Source organism: Falco cherrug, chromosome 4 (assembly GCF_023634085.1).
Source record: "Falco cherrug isolate bFalChe1 chromosome 4, bFalChe1.pri, whole genome shotgun sequence".
Classification (NCBI taxonomy): Eukaryota; Metazoa; Chordata; class Aves; order Falconiformes; family Falconidae; genus Falco; species Falco cherrug.
Genome location: NC_073700.1, coordinates 6,625,539 through 6,646,928, shown reverse-complemented (window position 1 = coordinate 6,646,928; position 21,390 = coordinate 6,625,539). Strand labels below are relative to the sequence as shown.

General features: G+C 40.0%; 2 protein-coding genes across 9 annotated transcripts; one reads left to right on the top strand and one right to left on the bottom strand.

The window, feature by feature from the left end:
* Window positions 1–3: 3 nt before the first annotated feature.
* On the top strand, window positions 4–3,330 carry SPCS1 (signal peptidase complex subunit 1). The gene is made up of 4 exons (XM_055708612.1): window positions 4–205; window positions 1,522–1,581; window positions 1,880–1,966; window positions 2,920–3,330. Exons 1-4 carry the CDS (start codon window positions 170–172, stop codon window positions 3,040–3,042), a joined length of 306 nt encoding a protein of 101 aa, XP_055564587.1. The 5' UTR covers window positions 4–169; the 3' UTR covers window positions 3,043–3,330.
* Window positions 3,331–3,699: 369 nt separating this feature from the next.
* NEK4 (NIMA related kinase 4) lies at window positions 3,700–21,119 on the bottom strand. Of its 8 annotated transcripts, none has more exons than XM_055708599.1 (17): window positions 20,900–21,115; window positions 17,185–17,451; window positions 15,967–16,164; window positions 15,012–15,119; window positions 14,190–14,344; window positions 13,381–13,519; window positions 12,129–12,554; window positions 11,858–11,890; window positions 11,630–11,683; window positions 11,258–11,401; window positions 10,274–10,414; window positions 9,823–9,889; window positions 9,326–9,432; window positions 7,913–8,001; window positions 7,053–7,258; window positions 5,391–5,524; window positions 3,700–4,674 (listed from the first exon to the last, which is right to left on the bottom strand). In XM_055708599.1, exons 1-17 carry the CDS (start codon window positions 20,990–20,992, stop codon window positions 4,582–4,584), a joined length of 2,454 nt encoding a protein of 817 aa, XP_055564574.1. In that variant the 5' UTR covers window positions 20,993–21,115; the 3' UTR covers window positions 3,700–4,581. The 8 variants fall into 8 exon arrangements, 7 of the variants coding, with proteins under 7 accessions (XP_055564574.1, XP_055564576.1, XP_055564580.1 ...); XM_055708601.1 differs by having other exon boundaries at window positions 11,258–11,341; XR_008731959.1 differs by lacking the exon at window positions 7,053–7,258 and having other exon boundaries at window positions 20,900–21,119.
* Window positions 21,120–21,390: the final 271 nt, after the last annotated feature.

The window sequence follows — 21,390 nt, the reverse complement described above, 5'->3', positions numbered from 1 at the left end:
CGCTGCCGCACCGCCGCGGGGTCGCGCTGGGCCGCGGGACCCGCCGAGCCCGCCCGCCGCCACCTCGCAGGGCGCCGCGGGCAGCCCGCACCCGCCGCCGGGCACCGCCGGAGACCACCGCGCCGACCAGCAGAGCCAGGGCCGCCGGGCGCCGCTCCCCGCCGCCGCCATGCTGAGCATCTTCCGCTCCATCCCCACGCAGATGGTAGGGCGGCCGCCGCCGTCGTCGGGCCCTCGGCCCTGCTCGCTGCCGGCGACGTGGCCCTGGGCGGGTTCGAGGGCCCCCCTCCCCCTCCCCCCCCGGGGCCTGCGTGCGGGGAACCGCGCGGGGGGCGCCCCGTGTCGTTCCGGGTGTTTGCTCTGAAAATTCGAGCTTGGAGGCGCTGCCCAGGGAAGGCAACGCGCAGCCGGGCGGGGGGAGCCCCGCACCGCCCTGCCTGAGCTGCGTGAGCCGGGGGCGCCGTGGCCTCCAGGGCCGCCGCGGTCTCTGAAGCCACGCTAACGGGGGCGAGGCCTGCATGTCCTTTACCTCTCCAGAGAACGCTCTTCTGCGGTGTTAGGGCTTTTACATAGTGCTGCTGAGCCACCTACAATGGTATTTTGAACTTGCATTCCTTATCCCGAACAGGCAGTACTTGCTTTTGGGTTTAGGTGATGTTGTTGCAAATTGAAAGTTTTACTGACTCTTCCTATATTTTGTGTTTGTGAAAGTTACCTATAGGAGCATCTTGATTTTAAAGAATTAACCTCCATGTTAGAATGAGGTTAGTACTTACTAACCAATGATGTATGAGTTGCTGTGCTGCTTCTTACCCGAGACTGTGTTACGTGGAGTCCCTATGCTATAGCCCATAATAACCTTAACCTCTAGACAACAACCAGAGCACCCAGTTCTATTGCTTATAGGATGAGTTATTGGACAGCTTGGCAAGGCCGCTATCCAGCCTTCCAACTTGGCAACAAAACATCCTTTTAAGGTGTCCTGAAGCAAACTACCTTCATTATAATACTAAAAAACACACCCACAGGTCAAGCAGACCCTTGCCCAGGTGAAGACCCTTCCCCTGCGCAAGTGTAGTAGCAGAAGAGGATGACACAGCAGATACTATAATTATATGCAAATTACTAACCAATCATTGTAACTGGGAGTGTACGACCTTGTGATTTTGTGTATAAATCTAACGGTGAAATCTACACAGGTGTGCTTGATTTGTGGAGATGCCACCGAGCACCCAGCGCTGCAATAAAGGAGCGTCTGCCTCTTAATACTGCATTGGTGTTAAGAGGTTTGACTCCCGATTTCAGTGACAGTGTGGTCAAGACTGTAGGGGAGGTGTTACATGAATTAAGAGTTTAGTGCTTTTGTAATTAAAATCCACTGTGAGAAAACTAATTCCAGTCTGGTTTGAAAGTTGCACAAAACAGCTGAGAACCTGGGGTGAGGCAGACTCTAGGTTCAAACTCTTTCAGGTTAAACTGGTAGGTTTATGTTTTGGTTAATTGAAAAATGTCTCTTTCCAGGACTACAAGGGCCAAAAATTAGCAGAACAGATTTTTCAAGGAATCATTCTTGTCTCTGCAGTAAGTATACTGTAACTTACAAAGTTTTTTTTCTGATTGATTGGCTTACCTGAGTTACTAAAAGCTTTGGACAAAAATCAGAGGGGCTGTCGTGGATTAAGAGTTTTTCTTTCAATCTTTTACTTTCATTATTAGCCTACAATTTTGACAACAAGGTTAGAAAGATGGAGGGACAGATGAACAGTGCTTTTGATACACCTGCATTTTTCTACTTCCCCCCAACCCCTCAACTTCATCATGGCACAGGAAATGGCTTTGCTTTTTTAAAGCTTGATTTTTGTTTTTTTCTTCCCCTCAGGTAATCGGTTTCATCTATGGGTACATCACTGAACAGTTTGGATGGACTGTCTACATAGTTATGGCTGGATTTGCTTTATCATGTTTGGTGAGAATTTTTTTGCCCCAGCCCAGAAAATACATGCACTATTTAACCTGAAATAATAGCTACGTTAAGGTGCTGTCAGCAGAGACAAATGTTTGCTATATAATTCATACTGTTACTATATATTTGCACTTTCTTGGATCTGTAGAAAGTGCCTTTTCTCAAATGCCAGTAAGACTTTAGAGAACGCTGCAATTTAATACTGCTTTTTAATTAAGTTTTTCATTTCAATTAAATGTTACTTTTAAGTCAAGCCGATAGCATTGATAACAGAAACGCCACAGTGAGGCTTTCTGTGCAGTAGTGGCTTGTCAGGGAAGTTTTGCAGGTGGGCCATACCGACCAAGAAGAGAGGCTAGGGCACAAAGTATAGAATTAAAAGAGTAATTCCTTATTCATGCACATGAGGCATCCCATTCTAATTGGCACACACCGAATGTGGTTTTACACGTGGTTCTTGTACCTTTCAAGCATTCAGATACAACTCGATTTGACCAGTCGCTACCGAACATACACATACTACTGTTTGGAAAAGCCATTATAATTCTACAGCAGCAGCATCCATCTGCTGCTTTCTTGATCTAAACATCCCTGGAGTCAGCCTTGCTACCGTTTACTTATCTGTGATGCCAGATAATGAATGAGGGGGTTTCACAGAGGTGTTAGAGGGGCTGGGATGCTGGCATTGCCTTGCTGGACCACGGGTATCCATTCTTCTTCAGGGTGAGTGCTGTCATCCTCCTCCCTGCAATGAGCTGGGGTCCTTTAGCCGTGCTTACGGAAGCATGACTACAGAGTATACAATATAAACTATATATCTTTATAGTATGAAGTTGTATGAACTGTAAGACTAATTGATACAATAGTTAACAAATGAGTATTTTCCCAACAAGCTGTACAAAACACTTATCTAGCATCTTGATTTACATGTTCTTACTTCATTCCTTTTCTCTAAGCTAACGCTCCCTCCATGGCCTATGTACCGACGCAATCCTCTGAAGTGGCTACCTGTCCAAGAGATGGGAGCAGAAGAGAAGAAGCCAGGAGACAGAAAGCCAAAGAGACATTCTAAAAGCTAAAAAATGTTGGCTCTTCATGTTGTTGCTTTGTTAAATTTTGTTAAATGCATTTCTGCTGGGAGATAATTCTTGGCTTTTTCTTACTACTTTCTATACTACCATGAGTACTGCAAGATCTGCAGAGAGCATGAGGCCTCTCTGAATTTTGGCTGGAGTTTCTATGAAGTCATGAGGAAGGCGGGTTGGGGGGAATACCTTTAGAAGGTTACTGGAGTCACATCTCAAGTACTTTAGTAAAAAGAACAAAGCACATCAAATAAAGTACTGTTGCCACAGCCTAAAAGAGAATATACAAGTGGACTTCTACATTTTTTTACTGTGTGTAAAAAAAGCTGTCAGTAGTGTCAGGTTGTAACAAGTCCTGCAAAATGGTACATACCCCACAATTCTGAAAAACGCTAAGAACTGGGAACTGTTCCAGGATAGGCAATTTCACAGTGGCATTTTTTTTGTTTAAAATACACTTGCCTGGGTAGAGAAAGTAACATCTTGACTCTGCATAATACGGCAGCTCTTGAAACCTTGTACCTGGCATGCAGCATCGAGTATGTGAAAGGCAGCAGGATCCATGAGTATTGCACTTCTTCACTACTGTCATGTCGGTCTCCATCATAGGTGCTGGAGGTTACAATATTTAAGCGAGAGGCAGGGCATAGATGGGTTGAGCATTTAAAATTTTATTTTACAAATCAAATTCCCTTTGATTTCTTTATCCTTGAAAAAGAACATGTGTTTTTTTCTATAGTGATGGTACATAGCAATGCCTGGGCATGTGTAGCAACACAATCTAGACGCATAAAGAGAAAAGCTAAGAGGCCTATTTCTTTAAGCGACCCTGGTCTTGGGCACTTGTATTCCTAAAAGGAATTAGTATTTGTAAGGCAAAGGGATTTCTCCAGCTGGGACCATGGTAACCATGGCTTTGTTCCTTTCAAACATTTTCAGACTTATTTTATCCAGTTTTACCAAATACTTTCCACCACCTTGGTGACTGCATTAGCAGTGAAACACAAAAGCAAAAGCTGTAGTTAAAAGCAGTGCAGCCACCCCCTTTAGCCCTTTAACTTGGCAATCTTCAGAACTTGGTGGGCTTTTGGTGGTACAAGAATTAGTAATTGTTTCTCCCTTCTAAATTTTCACAACTATTTGATGTAACAGCTTATAGCCCATCACACCATAACCTCGGCATAGATTTCTTTTAGTATGCGACCATTCCAAAACCCTTTTGCTATGACAAATTCAAATCAGTTTTTTATTATGCTCCTTGGTATGCAAAACTTGGTATCCATCCCTCATTGCATCTATAAAAAGCAACTCCTTAAAAGTTTCATTAAGAGAATAAAAACTAAAGTTTCCATTCTGAGAAAGTGATAGCCTGGTTCACATTCTAATATGAAAAATACTACTACAAACTATAACTTTTTTGCAAGTTCACCTTCTTATTCCAGCAAAGGAGGTCAATGGATAAACATGCTTCATAAGCTGGTCCAGTCTATCAAATGAGCTGTAAAGTCCTTTTATTTAAGAAAAAGGTTCTGTTCAGAGCTTCACATTTTCTTCAAGAAATTTCAGATGCCGTGCCTTCGCACTGTAACTTGCATACTTGTCTCCCATCTGCTCCCGCAACTGCAGCTATTAGAGCAAAAAAAAAAAGTCACAAAATGTAGTCATTGAAAAAAAGTAGGAACTACCAAAATATTAACAGAAAACCACCACCAAAGCACTCCACTGAAAAGCAGCATATGGAGTTTGACAACATAGATGGGAGGGAAGAAAAATGGAGGAGTCTGTTGTCTGAAGGCAAGAAAGTTCCAAATCCACCTGACAATTTAAAATGTAAATCCTATCTTCACGGGTTAAATTTGTCTGCAGTATTTCATTTGTAACCAAGTTTTGAATCAAATGAGCTGGAAGTACTGCCTACTCACCTCTATTGGGAACAGATATTAAACTGTTCCTCACTTTGGACATAAGGGGCATGAGGCAAGTAATGTGAAGGCAAAAAATTACAGGTGAAAAGAAATTCCTATTGAAGAAACATCACAGAGTAAAATTACTCACATCCCTTGCATTTTCCACAAACTTGGGGACCATGGTATAATTCTAAAGCTCTCCTATGCTTTCTGAAGAATTTGTGGTTGAACATAGTCTACATTCAGAATCACACTTTTCATCATTAAAAATGATAATACACTTGGGCCCTTGCTTGCCAATGACTAGATGAACACTTTTTGAATAGTAGTTTGCACTACTGAATCAGTACCTAAAAAGCAGGGGGGAGTAAGGACCCTGCTCATTTATCTAGGTTTATAAAGAAATTAAACAATTTTATTATGAAAGACATTCACCTCTCTCTTCGCCTCATCATCTTCTTCCATGATGCTGTATGCCTTCTCAAGAAGTTTCACTCCCAATCCTTGCACCACGTCAGACCTCAGGACTTCAACCATTCTCCTGATCTTGTCAGGAACTGATAACATATCTATTAAAAAATAATTAAAAAAAATAAATGCAGTAATTACTTTCAGTACAGTCTATTTTCATACTCTATACAGAAGAATATGGGATGACAAATATTATCACAGAATTCCAACGGACCATTTGCATGAAATAAGTTTATCTGAACTGGCTAGCTAAAACTACCAACAGACATGCTGAAACAGAAGCACTCGGGTGCTAACACTGGATGGTACGAAGTCAATGCAGACAGTTTGCACAATTACATCCCTGTAACTTTGTTTCAGGTGGTTCCCATATATTATATCGGAAATACTATTTCAATGAAAGGTACTATTCTCTAGTACTACACCAAATATTTTAATAATGCAATCACTTGTACTTAGAGCAAATATAAGAAAGTTTAATCACTGTAAAACACCAATGGCAACATTTCTGCCATCTGCCTGTTTGTCTCAACAGTCTTTGAATCTTTTGCTCCTCAGCTGAAGCTGCCAACAAGGCCTCCATTAGGAATGAACTGAAAACACTAGCTTGCTTTTTTAATCATTGCAACACCCAACACTTCTTTCATTGGATGGATCACCTTCTGAAAATAAAGTATCTGTTCTCATTAAATTTCAGCTTAGAAATGAGTAGCCCTGTCATCCCAAATGATATTAAGTAAATAGCTGGAGGATCTCTCTATAGAATACTTGAGAGAAAAACTGACAGCCAAAAAAACCCACCACCACCACTGAAATTTGTACCTTTACCATTCTGCCATACCTGTTTAGAGACAAACTCTTTCAATGTATTTTACTTCAGCTATGTGGAATCAGCTTAACAGTGTGAAATCCAGTGTTCTCCCATTGCTTTGCCCATCACCAGACTAGTTACAAGTAGAATCCTTATCATTTAAAACAAACTCAAGAAGGTCTGAGACTTCAAAAACATACCCTCAGCTATTTCACTTGTTCTTGTTGCATAGTAAGTGCAATCACAGCAAATAAATTTTTTTCTTGCTTTTTTGGAATACATATACATAACTTAAGGTCTAAACCAGACCTCAAATATGAAAAGATACTCAGTTCTTGCAACTTGTATCTGTAGGAAAAATAAGCTTGCCCAAATTCTGCAATGAGGATGAGCTACTATATTTGTGCAAACCTCCACTGTGTTTAATACTTCGTATACGATTTCAGCTTTATCCATAATTCACAAAGCTTTACAGCTATCAAATCGCTTGAATGCCTTAAAAATCTTATTTCAAAATACTTCAACTGTTCATTTTGGAAGCTTCTAAGTCACAGGGGAAGGGGGGAATCATATTGCAGACCAGATTTCTCTCTTCATTAAAAATTAGAAAGATCACATGTTGCTTTCATTGGCAAGTAAACCACTAGAGCAGTTTCACACACAAAATTATTTCAAAAGATGTTTACTTCTGTAAGCATTGTTGAAACTTGCGAAGAATTTTTTGTAAGAGTAGACTGCCTTCTGTTGCCCACTAGCAGGTTTTGTTTATTAGCAGTTGACAACCATTCATTTAAAGCAGTAACAGAGCAACAGACCTGAAGAGATCTCTTCAAATTTTAATTCCTCTGATTCTTCAGGTGATTTTCCATGTAAAATCAAAGTGTCTCGGTATTTTCTATGAAGTTTAAACTCTGGGGCTGGAGTTGAGGTTACACAGTATTCAGAGTTCTCCTTAGAGTCCATTTTCAGTGTCCATGTCATTAGCTGCACCAAATCATTCATTTCATTCATAGTGCTTTTTCTAGTAGAGGAGAAGTAAGACATAATTCAGTCACCATTCACAATGCAACTCCCACGTTGCACTCAAGAGGACTTACAGTAAGTTTAGTGGGGTCCTGCTAAATATTCCACGCAAATTACTTCTCATTGTGCATTTTTATCAATAGCAACATTAACAGTATTTCATCTAACCAGGGCTCAGAGGCCATTCACCCAGCAAAAAGTCACAATCCTATCAGCTACTGCCACCTGTGTAGCTGCACCTGTAGTAATGCCACAAATAGTATTTTTTTGAAAAGTTGCTTGCACTGACAAAATCAGACATAAATTCAGCCTCATTCACAGTGGAAAGGAAGCATATTGGCACCTTTTAACTCAGACTTTTAATGCATCCTGACAGCATCCTTTGATGCTGGAAGACTGGTTTCCTGCGAAGCTACAGCTGACAAAAACTAGAGGTACACAATCATGTCCCAGGAAGTTCAGCATGGGCAGTTTATAGTTACAGAGACAACAGTCACATGGTTTTAGTTTTCTTTATGCATCACATACTCCTTCAATCACTCACTATGAGGAGATAAAGTATGAAAGTAATTCCTGCCATTTTTTCCCCACTGCAAGTCAAGGTCCAATATAGCAGTGAAAACTCTTGCACAGTAGTGAACAAAATACTTACCTCTCCTTGGAATCACCATCAGACTTATCTGTGGAGCTTGTGGAAGAGCTTAACTCATCATCAGACAGGCAATGGGTTTCTCTCGTTCTCTATGTGAAGAGGGAATAAATTACAAAAATCCTAATAGCCAAAAGTGATTTATCAATATGGCATGAATTACTGTTCTTACATGGAAGAAATGCTTTCAACAAGCATACGTTTACAGACTCAGCTTGGTAATACTTAAAAGGTGTAACCTCTGGTTTTAAAAAGAAGCTAATACACAAGACATCATCAACGCACTTTATGAAATGCTTTTGTGACTAGCATTACATCTCAGTCATGCAGTTTAACCACTATAAATGCTTCACCAAGTGCCTCTATTAAAAACAATTAAATCATGCACCTGTGTCAGTTCTTTGCCAACTATACTATAAAGTAATTACCTTTAGCCTGTCTATTGGTCTTTAATACACACTTAAAAATAATTTTTCAATAAATTTATATCAGTTCAGTAAGTTCCCAGCATTCCATAAAACATACAGGGGTTTCAATCCCTTGTGGGTCTACAGTCTTACGTTCAGTGCATAGCACAGCATGCAGAAACTCCACTAGCATATGAGTATACAACTAGTGCGTTATGAACCTTGTGTAATCCCAGTTTGTGGATGCATATGAAGTTTTGCATTTAGGTATCAGTTACAAGCATACACACATAGATAAAACATGCAAAACACTGTATTTTCTTTTTTTTTTTTTTCAAAAAGAGCGCTTGCTTTGAATTTCAGTCTAGAATTTCTTCACTGTTACTCTTCTGCATTTATTAATAACATTCCCCTGATGTTGTAGGAGATTGTCAAACATACGCTTGAGACATTAAAAAAGACTTTCTAATTAGACAAAGAACAGAATGTTAACAGAAAGTATCCACTTTTCATCACTTCCTGATTGCCAGTACATAAATGTATACACCTGACTACAGATAAAAAATATAAAAATGTTCAAACACCACTATCAGAGCAAAATTAGATGTACCAGGCTAAAGGCAGTGTGCTGTTACAGAAATTTAAAGCAGACTATTGAGCTGTAACTAAAGCACAGTTCCAGATATTTTTTTCCTTCCAGAATAAAATAAACACTGCAATTTAGAGAGCCCCTAACAATCAGTAAAAGATCCCCAGTTTTCATCTCTGACAAGTGGAGTGAAAATGCACAGTGAGCCTGGAAAGGCTGATCTAGCCAAACAAAAAAGTGCATTAGAGAACCGTACTCTACCCCAGGACTTGAAAGCAGTATTTACAGCAAACTGTGCACTCTCACTGACCGAAGAGTTTCTTTCACACATAATTTTTTTTTTTCCTTTTTAAAAATATCACTTTCTTCCAAAATTGTGCCTGCATTTAAATATTTCAAAAGTAGATGACCCCAGTTTACCTGAGAAATACTGGGATCTGATGAGGACTGAGCAACTTTAACATGATTTTCCATATGTGATTTTGCTTCAACTACTGCACTATTTGACGTTCGTCTTGCTGGAATCACTGGAGGGATGACATTTTTACAATATTTACAACTTAGCTGTATGTAGTTTGAATTAGTTTCACGCTCCTGCAAGAAGTCTATCACCTGGCAGAAGACAGGCAGGTAGGTATTCTGCTAAGAGAAAACACTGAGGCTTCTATGTGAAAGGTGTCTATTCTGTGCTTCATGTATGTTTCAAAGACAAGTTGTCACCCCTAAACATAATTGAACATAACCAAAAAGCTTAAAAATACAGACACATTAACAGAAATTTTTATTTAACACATAACTAGACCCTTACTGCATCTTTTTGAAGATGGTAGTAAAGAACTGACAAGTTATAATTTCTTCACAAAGAAGCTATTAGCCTACTTACACCTAAAATGTCAGGATGCAAACATAAAAATTACCAGAGGGAAACATTTCCTCCCGAGACTGTTTTAGCCTCCTTCGTTCTCTTGCTGACAAAGGCCGCTCCTTCAAAAGAAGTTAATTTGGTTTTAATTAGCAATCATCATAATGACTTTTGTTATCTAATCACCTAAAAAGCAAAAAATCCTTTTCAACTGACATGGAAAGGAGAGCTATTAGAGTAGACCTTCTGATCATCTGACAAATGTTTAATTACTTATTACAAAATGGTCTTGATCAATGAGACTAATACGGACTCTAGAGAAGGAGCTTCTGACCTCCATGATTCAGCAAGGCATCTTCTCATCCCACTGACCAGGTGCTTCACAGGACTTCTATCAGGTAGGAAGCTATTATACATTTCTTTACTCACTGTGCATACACTCAGAGAACAGACTGCTCAGAAGGAAAGACTGACAAAAATAAGCTGACACAGTATTCAGCACTAACCTTTGCAATGGCACCTTGACTGGTTTGGGCGTTATTTACAGATGCAGAGGTTTCAGCACCACGCTGCTCTGCACACCTCTGTGCTGTCTCTGCCTTCATATCAGAAGGAAAAGGTAAAGGTCGAGGAGCAACTGTTCTGAACTTGAAAGAGAAGGGAGCAAGAATTTGTACCATTTTTATTTGAAGCACTCTGTAATCTAGAAGACATTCTTGCATGGTAAGACTGGATGCCAGAGGTTTTGGATCCTACTGTAACCTCTTTACACCTCTCAACTTCACCCCTCCCTCTCCAACAACTCAGCTTCCATCCACTTCCCTTCTCTCTGTCCCTACATCTTGTCCACTATTTTTTCAGCCAATGCCTTTGCAACCCTCAAATACAAAACCCTGAGCGAAAAAACAGGCTATCAATCACCAGTCTCCCCCTTCTCTATCCTCATACAGCCAAGTGCCTTTCCCCAGAGAAAGCTCTCTGCTCAGTGACAGGAGCCCTGTCTCACATGCATGCCAAGATTTTCTTCCTAGAGTCTGCACTCATAAGCTCAGGGCAGCCATTACACATGTCTGTTCTGAAGTACAAGGAATCTGCTACCCACTACAAGCAGCCTTATCCACAACGGTCAGGAAAGGTACTGCTATATATTTTGTAGTCACAAAGAGTGAGAAGTCCTGATGGAAACTGCCAGGAAAGATTGTAGCACGGCAAAGCCCACAGTTTACTGTGTTTCCTCGCATCCGCCTGGCACGCCCACCTCACACTTGTGAGGGTTATTGAGATTTTCAAAGATTTACACAGACAGCTTCTAATTTACACAGACATCTTGCATGTTCTGCATTTTGTTACCAATGAAGTTATACAGATCCACGTGAAACAAGAACAGCATTAAAAACCTGACCCTTTTTAAAAAAATAGGTCCTATTTTCAAAGAGCAAAAAAATGCAGGCATCTTAAGAAAAAGGAAATTTGGTTTTTAGTATCTGCACCTCCTCTGAACAGACTTCAGCCAGCTCTCTTCTCTTCTGCCGTTGCTGCCGTGACAGAGAGGGTTCACTGACAGAACTATGAGGCTGCAAGTGAGAGGCAATTTTTTCCTGAGCATCACGCGAAGCTCCATCACAGATGCTATCCTAATAAGTAAAAGTATTTTTAAAAAATATAGACATGCCATTTCCATATTTACACTTACACACTTTTCAGAAAAAATAAAGCCATACAGTCCACTTTACTATTTGGACTGCATCCACCTTAACACATCACAGCTAGAACCACAATAAAGTCTTACTCGATACAGTCAGAATAACTACCTGAAGTACCAGAATTTTTAAGCTACTAAACCATCGAAGAAGGACCCTTACCTGAATCACAACAGGAACAGACGGTGCTAGCAGCTTTTCAGTAGAATCCAAGCTCTACAACAGATAATGATTTCTCATTAGAAAAGTGGGTAGAAAATGTCATTATAGACCAAAATACAATGAGAAGACAATCACCACTTATTAGCTCCCCATCCAAATCAGGTCCAACTCAAGATTAGCCAGGCCTATTTAGAACATAGAACAAGGACGTTACAAAACTATTCTTACCATCTCTCTTTGCAGCTGGAAAACTGTCGTTCCCTGTAAAAACAGAATATCCATCGTGTACATGCAAGCCTAGAACTACTGCACCATGTTTCCTTTGCAAATCTGAAGCCAAGACTCCTAACCACTCATTAGTATCTCATCATCTCAATAATTGCATCAGCAGCATCTCACTTTGACAGAAAAACGTGTGCAGCAGCTCTCTAAATTTTAAGAGCTGGCCATTAGTTAAACCTATTTCAGTGTCTACTTCAACTAGGCATAAATGCATTACCAGGTCAGTTTGCTTTTGGTCTTTTGATACAGGCTGCAGGAGTTTCAAAGTGTCACCATCTTCTTCTATAGCATCAACAGAAGACTGCTTAGACTCAGTATTTTCAGCTTTAAAAGCTTGCTTTGCTCTTTGCTGTAGTTCATCTTCCTTAATCACTGGCCCACCAGATGTTATTTTAGAGTTCCCTGGAATATTTAAATTCTTTGCTTTATTATTCTCTGGAATATACTCGCTGTCACACTTCTCAATTCCATACTTTATCCTTTCAGATGGTAAGATATCAATATTGACTTCACTAACTGTAGCCAAGGAGTCTCCCAGGTTGTTCAAATCATTATTGCTCAGTTTTCTTTCCAGCTCAACAGCTGGTTTCTCTGAAGGACATAATTTGGTGGCTTTGTATTTGATGATGCGATCTTCTTCATTCTAGAGTTAAAAGGAAAACAAAAAAACTAATTACCTTTTGAGTATGACACAAATATGAAAGAACAATCTAACAAAAATCATTAACATACCAGAGTTCATAAACTGCAATGAAATTATGATAAATAACAGACTGAGAGCCTCAAAAAAGCCCAGCCCACATTTTTAAAGAGATACAGACCGTATTTGCGCAGGACCTATTTTCAGGCATTGGTTTATACACATGCAGTACACCTAGACCATAAAAGAAAAGTTGTACTCCCTTGGCTCTTCCGTAAGGGAGAAGCCAACAAGTACCAACAGTTTTTAAGATGTACTACACCATATACATTTGGTATTTCAGCACTGAAAGGCAGATATAGCAGACTCATCACAGAAAATAAAAAACATGTACAAAATTAACCATTACAAAAGACTTTTTCTAAGCACTGGAAAGAATTCCAACAATAAAGAATTTTTGGTTGCAACTATAATCAAATTTTTCCAGTCAAAAGCACATATTTAAAAATTATTACCATTTGTCATCAAATGTTTGACCTCAAATACTCCATTAGTAATTCACAGTGACCCACAGATGAAAAACTGGATGTTAACACCTTATAGTTCAGACATTGCCATTAGTTTCACTGATCCACAGCTGTTTATTTACTTCCACGCTTGTCTAAACACAATTCCTTCTTTAATATGAATTTTACACATTGCTAAGAATCAGATCTATGTTCTCATGAACACTCAAGGCACTTCTTATAAAACTGAGTTTTTTCTCTAGGAAAAGCAAGTGGGTTTTGTTTCGTTTTTTTAAAAGAAAAAAAAATCTGTATCTCTCAACTTTGTATTTCCTGGCTTGCTCAAAGGAGTGATTCTGGTGTGTAACATTCCTGCTATGAGATTCATTCTTTACTGAGACCACAGAACAAGGATCTTTTGGCTTGGAATTCACTGTTTTCTTATGACTTCTGGATGCCTTCCTGTAAAGAAAAGAAAAGTTGCTCATTCAATCACCATCAATAAAACCTTAAGACATTTTGTTAGATTATACTAATTTAAACAAAATCCACTCCACTAAACAGCTTACATAAAAATACTGGGCATGTTCAACAGACTGTACACTACATACCTATTTTCATTTCTGTAAAAGGAGCTGAAAAAACACCATTCAGACTCTGCCTGCAATGTATACTTGTTCTGCATAGCACTAATATCAGTGCTATCCAGAAGTAGTAAAAGACTTGACTAAACCTGACAAAGAGAAATAATTACATCAGTGAATATTAAAAGGAACTTGGCATTACACCTCTCAGCTGATAAATGTCCTCAAAGAACCATATAGAAAGATGTACATTTTCTATCATTTCCTTGAAGATATTGGTGGTACTTTTTTTAAAACTCTCTGAATAAGATGTGCAGTTCTAAACATTGCACAGTTTTATTCTGCATTTTCAGAAAAAAAACTTAGTTTCCATTCTAACTCCCTCCTGTTTCTCCAAGAATCTAAAGAAACGCTTATGTTCATATGCCTTGTAACTGCAAATAATAGAACTTATTTTATCCTGCTACAAAAATTAGGAAAAATTGTAAAACAAAGACCACAATAACGTGAGTATTTTGCACAGAATCACTCAAATGGAAGTATCTTACGCCTTTGTGGCTTCCAAAAACAAAGAAATTTGGTGCTTGATATACGGCTGTCGTAGTATGCTTTTCACACTAGGTCTTTCCTCAGGTTTTTTACTGAGCATAGTTCGTATTATTTCTACCAACTGTGGGCTGTAATCCTTTGGCATGGGTGGCAACTGTAAAAGGGAAGGGAATAGTCTGATATTATTTAATATATTTGTCATTAGGGGCTACTGCTAGATTATTTATGTATGACAGTTATATTCAGCTACATACTTTGCATAAACAATAGTCCCGTTGTTTATTTGCTGAAAGCTACTCAAGTGCTTAACATGAAACAGAATACAGAATTCCTAAGTGTTTTCTCTAAGAAATGTTCATAATTTTTTAATATCAGCAGTTAAAGTTCCATGAATAGGCTTAAAAAATTATACAAAATAAATTCATATTAACTTCATTATATGCCAAAGACAGACAGATACTTAAATAAGCTAGTCATACCTAACAGGAAAATGGCATCACATGAATAGTGATTTATTTTTTTGCACAATATTTAAATCAGAATAAAATTAAGAAAGTAAGCCACCTCAGAACTTTGAAAATTAATCAATACACTAGTTACACAAAAGGGTAACAAGGAACTCTAGCAGTACCTACAAATCGTAACTCCCTGTGTCTGATACTGCATTGTATACCACCATGAAGTCTTACAACATGCATGATGATGCATGTAACATGCAAAATATTTTTAACTCCATGCAATATTTTGATGATAATAATATAACCTTCAAGTTATATACAGAAAATCCAAGCACAGATAAAAAATAGTTTATAAGTTTTTACCTTTCCTTCAATAATTCGATAAACCAAAGAGTTCATGTCTTTAGCGTTAAAGGCATGTTTCAGTGTAGCCATTTCATAAACGCAGCAGCCTAATGCCCAAACATCAGACTGAAAAAAGGGGAAAAAAAAAAAGTTTGGGGAACTTTTTTGTTAATTGTAGTTTATCTTCAGACTTAGTCACATGCTTTCAAAGAGGCCTTTAATGACAATGAACTATTAAACTCCATTGCAAACTTTCGGCTTCAGTCTTACTCTTTTACTTTTGATCAACAATTATTTTCTTCCAAATATCACCAGATTTCTCTGAAAAGTGTAGAAAGCTGCTGTTTGGAGCGGGTTTGTTTTGTTTTGTTTTTTTTTAAGTACAATATTGATTCTAACTGGCAAATGAAAATATTTTGATTTTTCATTGGAAGAACAGCTTCCCCTCAGCTCTTGCTCATTGCAGACACTCATGGTGTATGTGGCTTGCAGCAAGAGCTGAACAAGTATACAAGAGCACATTTGCTTTATTTTGTTGCATTTAAAATTCACAGCAACACTGCTTACTTCTCTACTTAAAATTTCTTTTTGTTTAATGCTGCTGTTACGTCTAATACAAACTTCTAAGAATAAAGCTTCTTTCTGTTATATAATAAATTTAGAAAATGTAGCTATCTAACATAGACTGGTATTTTTGTTTATATTGGCCTGCTGTGATAGGTACAGGCAGGCAACGTGCTGAACACCTTGGCTGTGCTAACTCATCATGTGCTATGAATTCCCACTTATTGAAGCAAACACAATTCCAGAAATAAAGGTTCCTGCCAATCTCTCCCGTTTTTTTTTTGGTCTTTGGGGACGTTAAAGAGTGTTGGAAGCAGTAAGAACTTAAAAACAATAGATAAGATTGTAAAGCTCTCAGACAAAGCAAGGTGCCTAATGAAATGGAAACATTTGCATTAACATACTCTACCTTGTAGTTGTAGGGTTTGTTAGAGAAGAGTTCGGGGCTCATGTAGTATGGTGTGCCTATGAGAGTGCTGGCCATGTCACACTGGTTTTCCAACACTCTGGCTATTCCCAGATCACCCACTTTGATTATATTTGTTCGTGTCAGAAAAACATTTTGAGTTTTAAGATCTCTGTGCAGAATGTGCTTTTCATGTAAATACTGGGGGGAAAAAAACATACAAATAGAGTTAAGTAACTCCTAATTGGTTCTTCTGCACTGAAAAGTAAAATCACGTTACACAAGTCAAAGAGGGAAAATGCAAATACAGAAAAGACATATGCATCATTATCAAAGTTAGGAGCACCCATCTAAAAACAGTATCTGTGAATTAATATTAGGAATGACTTATACAGGCACGGCCCCAAAACTTGGCACCGCTTTAGCAAAATCTCCCTGTGTGGCTCTAACAAGCCAGCAGAAGAGAGGAAATACAAACGTAAAGACAAGACCTCAACTCACTTTCAGTGCCTCCATTTCTTGACAATCATTTCTTAGTCTTAAGCATAAAATTTCGGTAGAAAATACAATGTAAGCTTTGTGTAAGCAGGGAAAAAAATTAGTCTTTTAATAAAACCAACGGGCAGTACTGTAGACTTGCATACGTCTGATCACAACAGGCAACGTTAAAGATAGAATTTTCTGTCCAATTTCTTATTTCTTAGTGTTAACTTTTATATATCTGGTCTTTATTACAGTAACAATTGCCTTTAAAGTCTGATCGCCTCCACTTACTAAATTTTAACAGAGTGAGATAAGATTTAATAGAAATTATTAATTAGTAGTCAAAGCTTACCATTAAAAAACACAGCAAAACCACAGAATACAAAACGCTTCTGAAATGACTGGGTTTTTTTTTATACTACATTTTGTACATTTAATCTAAAATTTCAAACCAAAGAAGCATTTCAAACTAGCATTACAAACATCCTGGAGGTTACCACTGTTTACCTCTGTGATACAAAACTGTAGACATAAAATGTCACAGCAATTTCTTAACTAAAATAGTTAATTTGACTGCAATGACCTGTGAACATTTTTAATGTACTAATAACCATTGTAGTTAGATGCTAACCATGCCAAACTGGAATTCAGACTGCAGCCTAACGGTGGGATTTTTCAATGCAGAAAGAGCCAAATTAAATTTGTATCCGAAGGTGACAAAGCTGTAAGTTATTTTACCTGTAGTGCCATAGCAATCTGGACAAACCACTCCACCACCTGATTCTCAGGCAAAAGCTTGCCCTTCTGCTCTTTAAGTTTGTGATACAGATCTCCTCCCTCGCAGAAGCCCATAACAATATATAATAGGCCATCTTCCCCCTGCCAGGACTCTCTGTAGGTGACTATGTTTGGGTGTTTCAACTGGGATAACAACTGTGCCTCTTGTTCTGCTGCTTTCCTCTCTCGGACAGATGCATTTTTAAGGTTTAACTTTTTGATGACATACTGTAAAAGAAAAGGCAAGGTATAACATAAGAGATTAAAATAATTATACAGAAGCCCTAGGGAATTCCCCAAATCTAAAGGAAATACAGTATTTGAAATCTCCACACATTATTCTATATGGAGACTGCAATTTGTCTAGCAGTTATACGTCATTTCTACCATTACACCGTGAAAAAGGAGAAAGCGTGGCTATTCTGTTCATCTCCCTGAATAAAACTGCACAGGAATTTTGTGGTGTTTTGCTTTCTTTTGACTAATGTTCGCATTTATCTTTTTTTCCCCAGCTCTCTTTCTCCATGTGTGTCATTTGCCTCCTAAGCCTGAAATACCTGTTCATGCATCACAGTTACTCTCAAAACAGGCCATTTCAATAGCAACTTTAAAAATATAACATTAAGGAAAGTATGCAGTCATATGCAAATAATGGCAGTGGATGTCTAGGACAAAAGTCACCTGGCTAGACTTAATTTGTCCTACTCTGCTAGGAAACCAAACCTAACCCCTTTCATTTTATTTTAAGGAAAAGAGAGAGAAACTCAAGAACTAGCATCTCACAGCTCCGCCAAACATAGATCACACATTCCAAGATCAAAAGAATTACTAAAAACCTCAGTTTCAAGGCTTAGATTACAAATTCCCCATTGTCATATTCACAAGAAATACCCAGCTGAATTGCTGAATGCACAAAATAACGCTGCTGAACTCTTCAGGTCTGTTCACTCTTTTCTTACAAAACTTGTACCTGGCAGGAGACCCCCAAGACAGAACTGACTTGGGATTAATTGGTATGTACAACAACTCTACAAAACAGTGAAGCATGGGAGAACGGGAAAAAAGCTTCTATCAAGAAAAGAAAGGTAGCAAGTGATGCACTTGGAGGGCTGGTACAGTTAGGGGTACATTGAGAAAATACTTTCACAAACACCTGAGAGCAGACACAATTTACTTTTTAAAAAACTTGCCTTAAAACAGATTATCTGTTGCATTTAGGAGTTTCTGCATATACAGGCTTAAACTTACTCAAGAAGAAATGAACTACTCCTGGTCATACTGAAAGAGCCAAAAGGTCTTATGCTCATTTCTAAATTTCTTTTACTCTGTTTTAAGATGGGTTATGAATTTTTTAAAACTACACACGAAAGCTGCTATTTACTACCCTAATATGTATTACACTGAACTTACTTCTACGAAATGTCAGGCTCTAGAAGAAGTATAATTGAAGCTCAAGATGAGACAATAAAATCCATAGTACATGTTCATCATACAGAGCACCAATATTTAGGTCTGATCTGCCCCCCTTCCTGATACAGGTTTTGTGGTAATCACTTTCAGGGCATCATCCTTCTCTAGAACAATCAGACCCTGGTATACACCTGACCACATTCTTATCTGGAGAGCTTTTACATTGAAACATCTCAAAAAAATTTTATTTATTCAATTTCAGTGTCCTTGGCAATTGCTTAGGGTGACTACTTCCAGGTTGGCCCTATTACTTTAGCTCAGCACATTCAATTAGTGTTGAGGAAGACTGCTACCCTGTATACCAAGGCAACCAATTATGCAGAAATCAAGAGCATCTTTTGATTTTGTGTTTCAGAGGTCTGTCATATACAAGCTCTTCAATTCTTAAAACCTGTGACAATACACAGCCCCCAAGAGGAATATAACAAAACTAATGGCGTACAGCATCACTCAAGTTTAAAATAACATAGAAATGCTGTAATTACTGTGTTCTGTGTGACAAGTCATCATTAACTGTATCCTTGGTCATGGAAACCGAAAGCTTTTAGCTTTGTATCAGCATCTATCTTTAGACAATATACTACTAATATGCAAAAAGCATACACATAGCCTAACTTTAAACATGGCATTGGTTATATTTGGTTTAATGAGCACGTTATCTTGGCAAGATTCCCGTGAAGTCTATTACAATGCTCTTCCACCTTATCTGATACTGAATTGTGTACTAATTGAATTTTCTTTTATTTGTTTGTTTTAAAAATTTGGAGCCACTTGACCTTCTCCACAAAAAAACCCCAGCACTCTGTTAACAGCAAATATACTTAAATAAAGTATTTATTTTGAAGAAGACATAGCACTATGTAAGCCACCACAAAAAAATCCCTGCTACAGAAGTTCATAAAAGTTGGCAAAAGATGAGACATAGCAAAACGCATCAAATATTTAAGATAAAATAACAACGATAAGGAAAAAAGGCTTTTGCCAACGTGCATGACAGCACGGTTTTTTGCCAGCATGACAAAGAGGTGAAATCCAAGGACTTGTATACGGTTGAAAGTCACCTCAATGCACTGTTGACTTTTAGGACAACAAGATTAGCAACTCTTTGCAGACATTGGACTATGCACTGTGGTGACTGGCCTGGAGGGAACAAGTGCTACCATCGCTGCTACCCAACCCACAGGTTGCTGGGATTCACTTCGGATTCCAGCCTCATCCCTGCCTTCATCCAGAAGGCACGCACCCTCTGATGACCACTGGGCACAAACACTTCTCCCATCAGCTCCAGTCAAATCCTGGGCACAAGGCTCATAAGGTTTCTGCAGTACTGGTCTGTGGATGTTCTCCGTCCCCATTTCTTTATCCTCTTGCATTTGCTATCAAACACATCTGCTTTGGCCAGATAAGACAGGTTATTTCAAATTTCCAACAAAAAGGCAAAGAAAAAAAAATGCGTACACTTAAATACTGACAATAACCAAAATTTTGCCAAGTTCTGCCACAGCTGATGCAGCAAACACAAAACCTGTCTTCCCCCAGCAGAGCTGATGCCAGCAAAAGCCAACACCAGCTGCTTTTTCCATCCTTGCTATCACTTTTATCTTCACACACGCACAGCTTGAAGAGGCTGCACAAGCAGTAACAAACCAAGGGCAACCTCTTCTGCTTCACGCTAAAAAAAGCAGGCTGTATTTTCCTGTCACCCAAAGGAATACCAAACCTAGGCTTTCCTCCCCAAAACACAGCATTAAATGTCTTAAAATACCCAATAAGCAGTTTTATTTAAATGAAGAAAAAAAAAAAGTGAGGATTTCGGGGGGTTGTTTGTTTGGGGTTTTTCTGAGATTAAAAAGTGTGTGTGTGTGTGGATGGGGGGCGGGGGAGGCGGGCGCGAAATCTTCTCCACACGTTAATAAAAGTCTTATAGATAAGGGACACCAGGAATACCTCGGCAGGGACGTGGCTGCAGTCGCACCCCAACGCCAGGTCACGGCCACGGCTGCACCCCGACACCGGGCTACCGCCCTGCTCGTACCCGGGGCTGCCGTGAGGGCCACACACAGGCCAAGGCCGGGCCACAGGTCGCGCACCCCGCGCAGGCCCCGGCCCCGGCCTCAGCGCAGGCCCCGGCGGCACCCCCGGCCGTTCTCCCCTCACACCAACCCGCGGCCGCAGCCGAGCGCCCTAACGACCAGCCCCTCGCTACCTGCTTGCTGTCCTGCTGGTGCCGCACCAGGCTCACCTCCCCGTAGCTGCCCTTCCCCACGGCTCGGAGGAAGCAGTAGGCAGCCAGGGGCATCCTCCCGCCGTCCGGGCCCGCTCAGTGCCCGTCAGCCGGCGCCCCCGGGGCCCTCCCCGCTGCCATAGAGCGCGGCGGAGCGGCGAGCAGAGCGGCGAGCAGAGCGGGCGCCAGCGCTTGGCGGCGCTGCGGCGGCCGCTGGAGGTACGGGCGGGGCGGCCATGTCGCGGGGGCGCCGGGAGCCTGAGGGAGGTGTGAGGCAGGCGCCGAGCGCTCGTCGTGAGGCTGCCGTTGCCTCTGGTCACGGCCTGGGAGACAAAAGCCGCCCCTCACAGCCGGTGCCTGAGGAGACCGGTGTGCTGAGCCCCGAGAAGGCCGGGGACAGCCCCGCGGGCAGCCGTGTCACAGCGCCCCACCACAGCCCACCGCCCTGCCCAGCTGCCCCTCACCTTTGGAGG

Coding starts and splice junctions, on each gene's coding strand:
- NEK4 (XM_055708599.1), bottom strand. CDS start 20,992: ATGCCCCTGGCTGCCTACTGCTTCCTCCGAGCCGTGGGGAAGGGCAGC. Junction 15,120..15,966: donor ACAAACCCTACAACTACAAG/GTAGAGTATGTT, acceptor CCCTTTTTTCAG/TCTGATGTTTGGGCATTAGG. Junction 10,415..11,257: donor CTGAAGTCTGTTCAGAGGAG/GTGCAGATACTA, acceptor TTCTCTTTCAAG/TTCAGAACAGTTGCTCCTCG.
- SPCS1 (XM_055708612.1), top strand. CDS start 170: ATGCTGAGCATCTTCCGCTCCATCCCCACGCAGATG. Junction 206..1,521: donor GCTCCATCCCCACGCAGATG/GTAGGGCGGCCG, acceptor GTCTCTTTCCAG/GACTACAAGGGCCAAAAATT. Junction 1,967..2,919: donor GATTTGCTTTATCATGTTTG/GTGAGAATTTTT, acceptor CTTTTCTCTAAG/CTAACGCTCCCTCCATGGCC.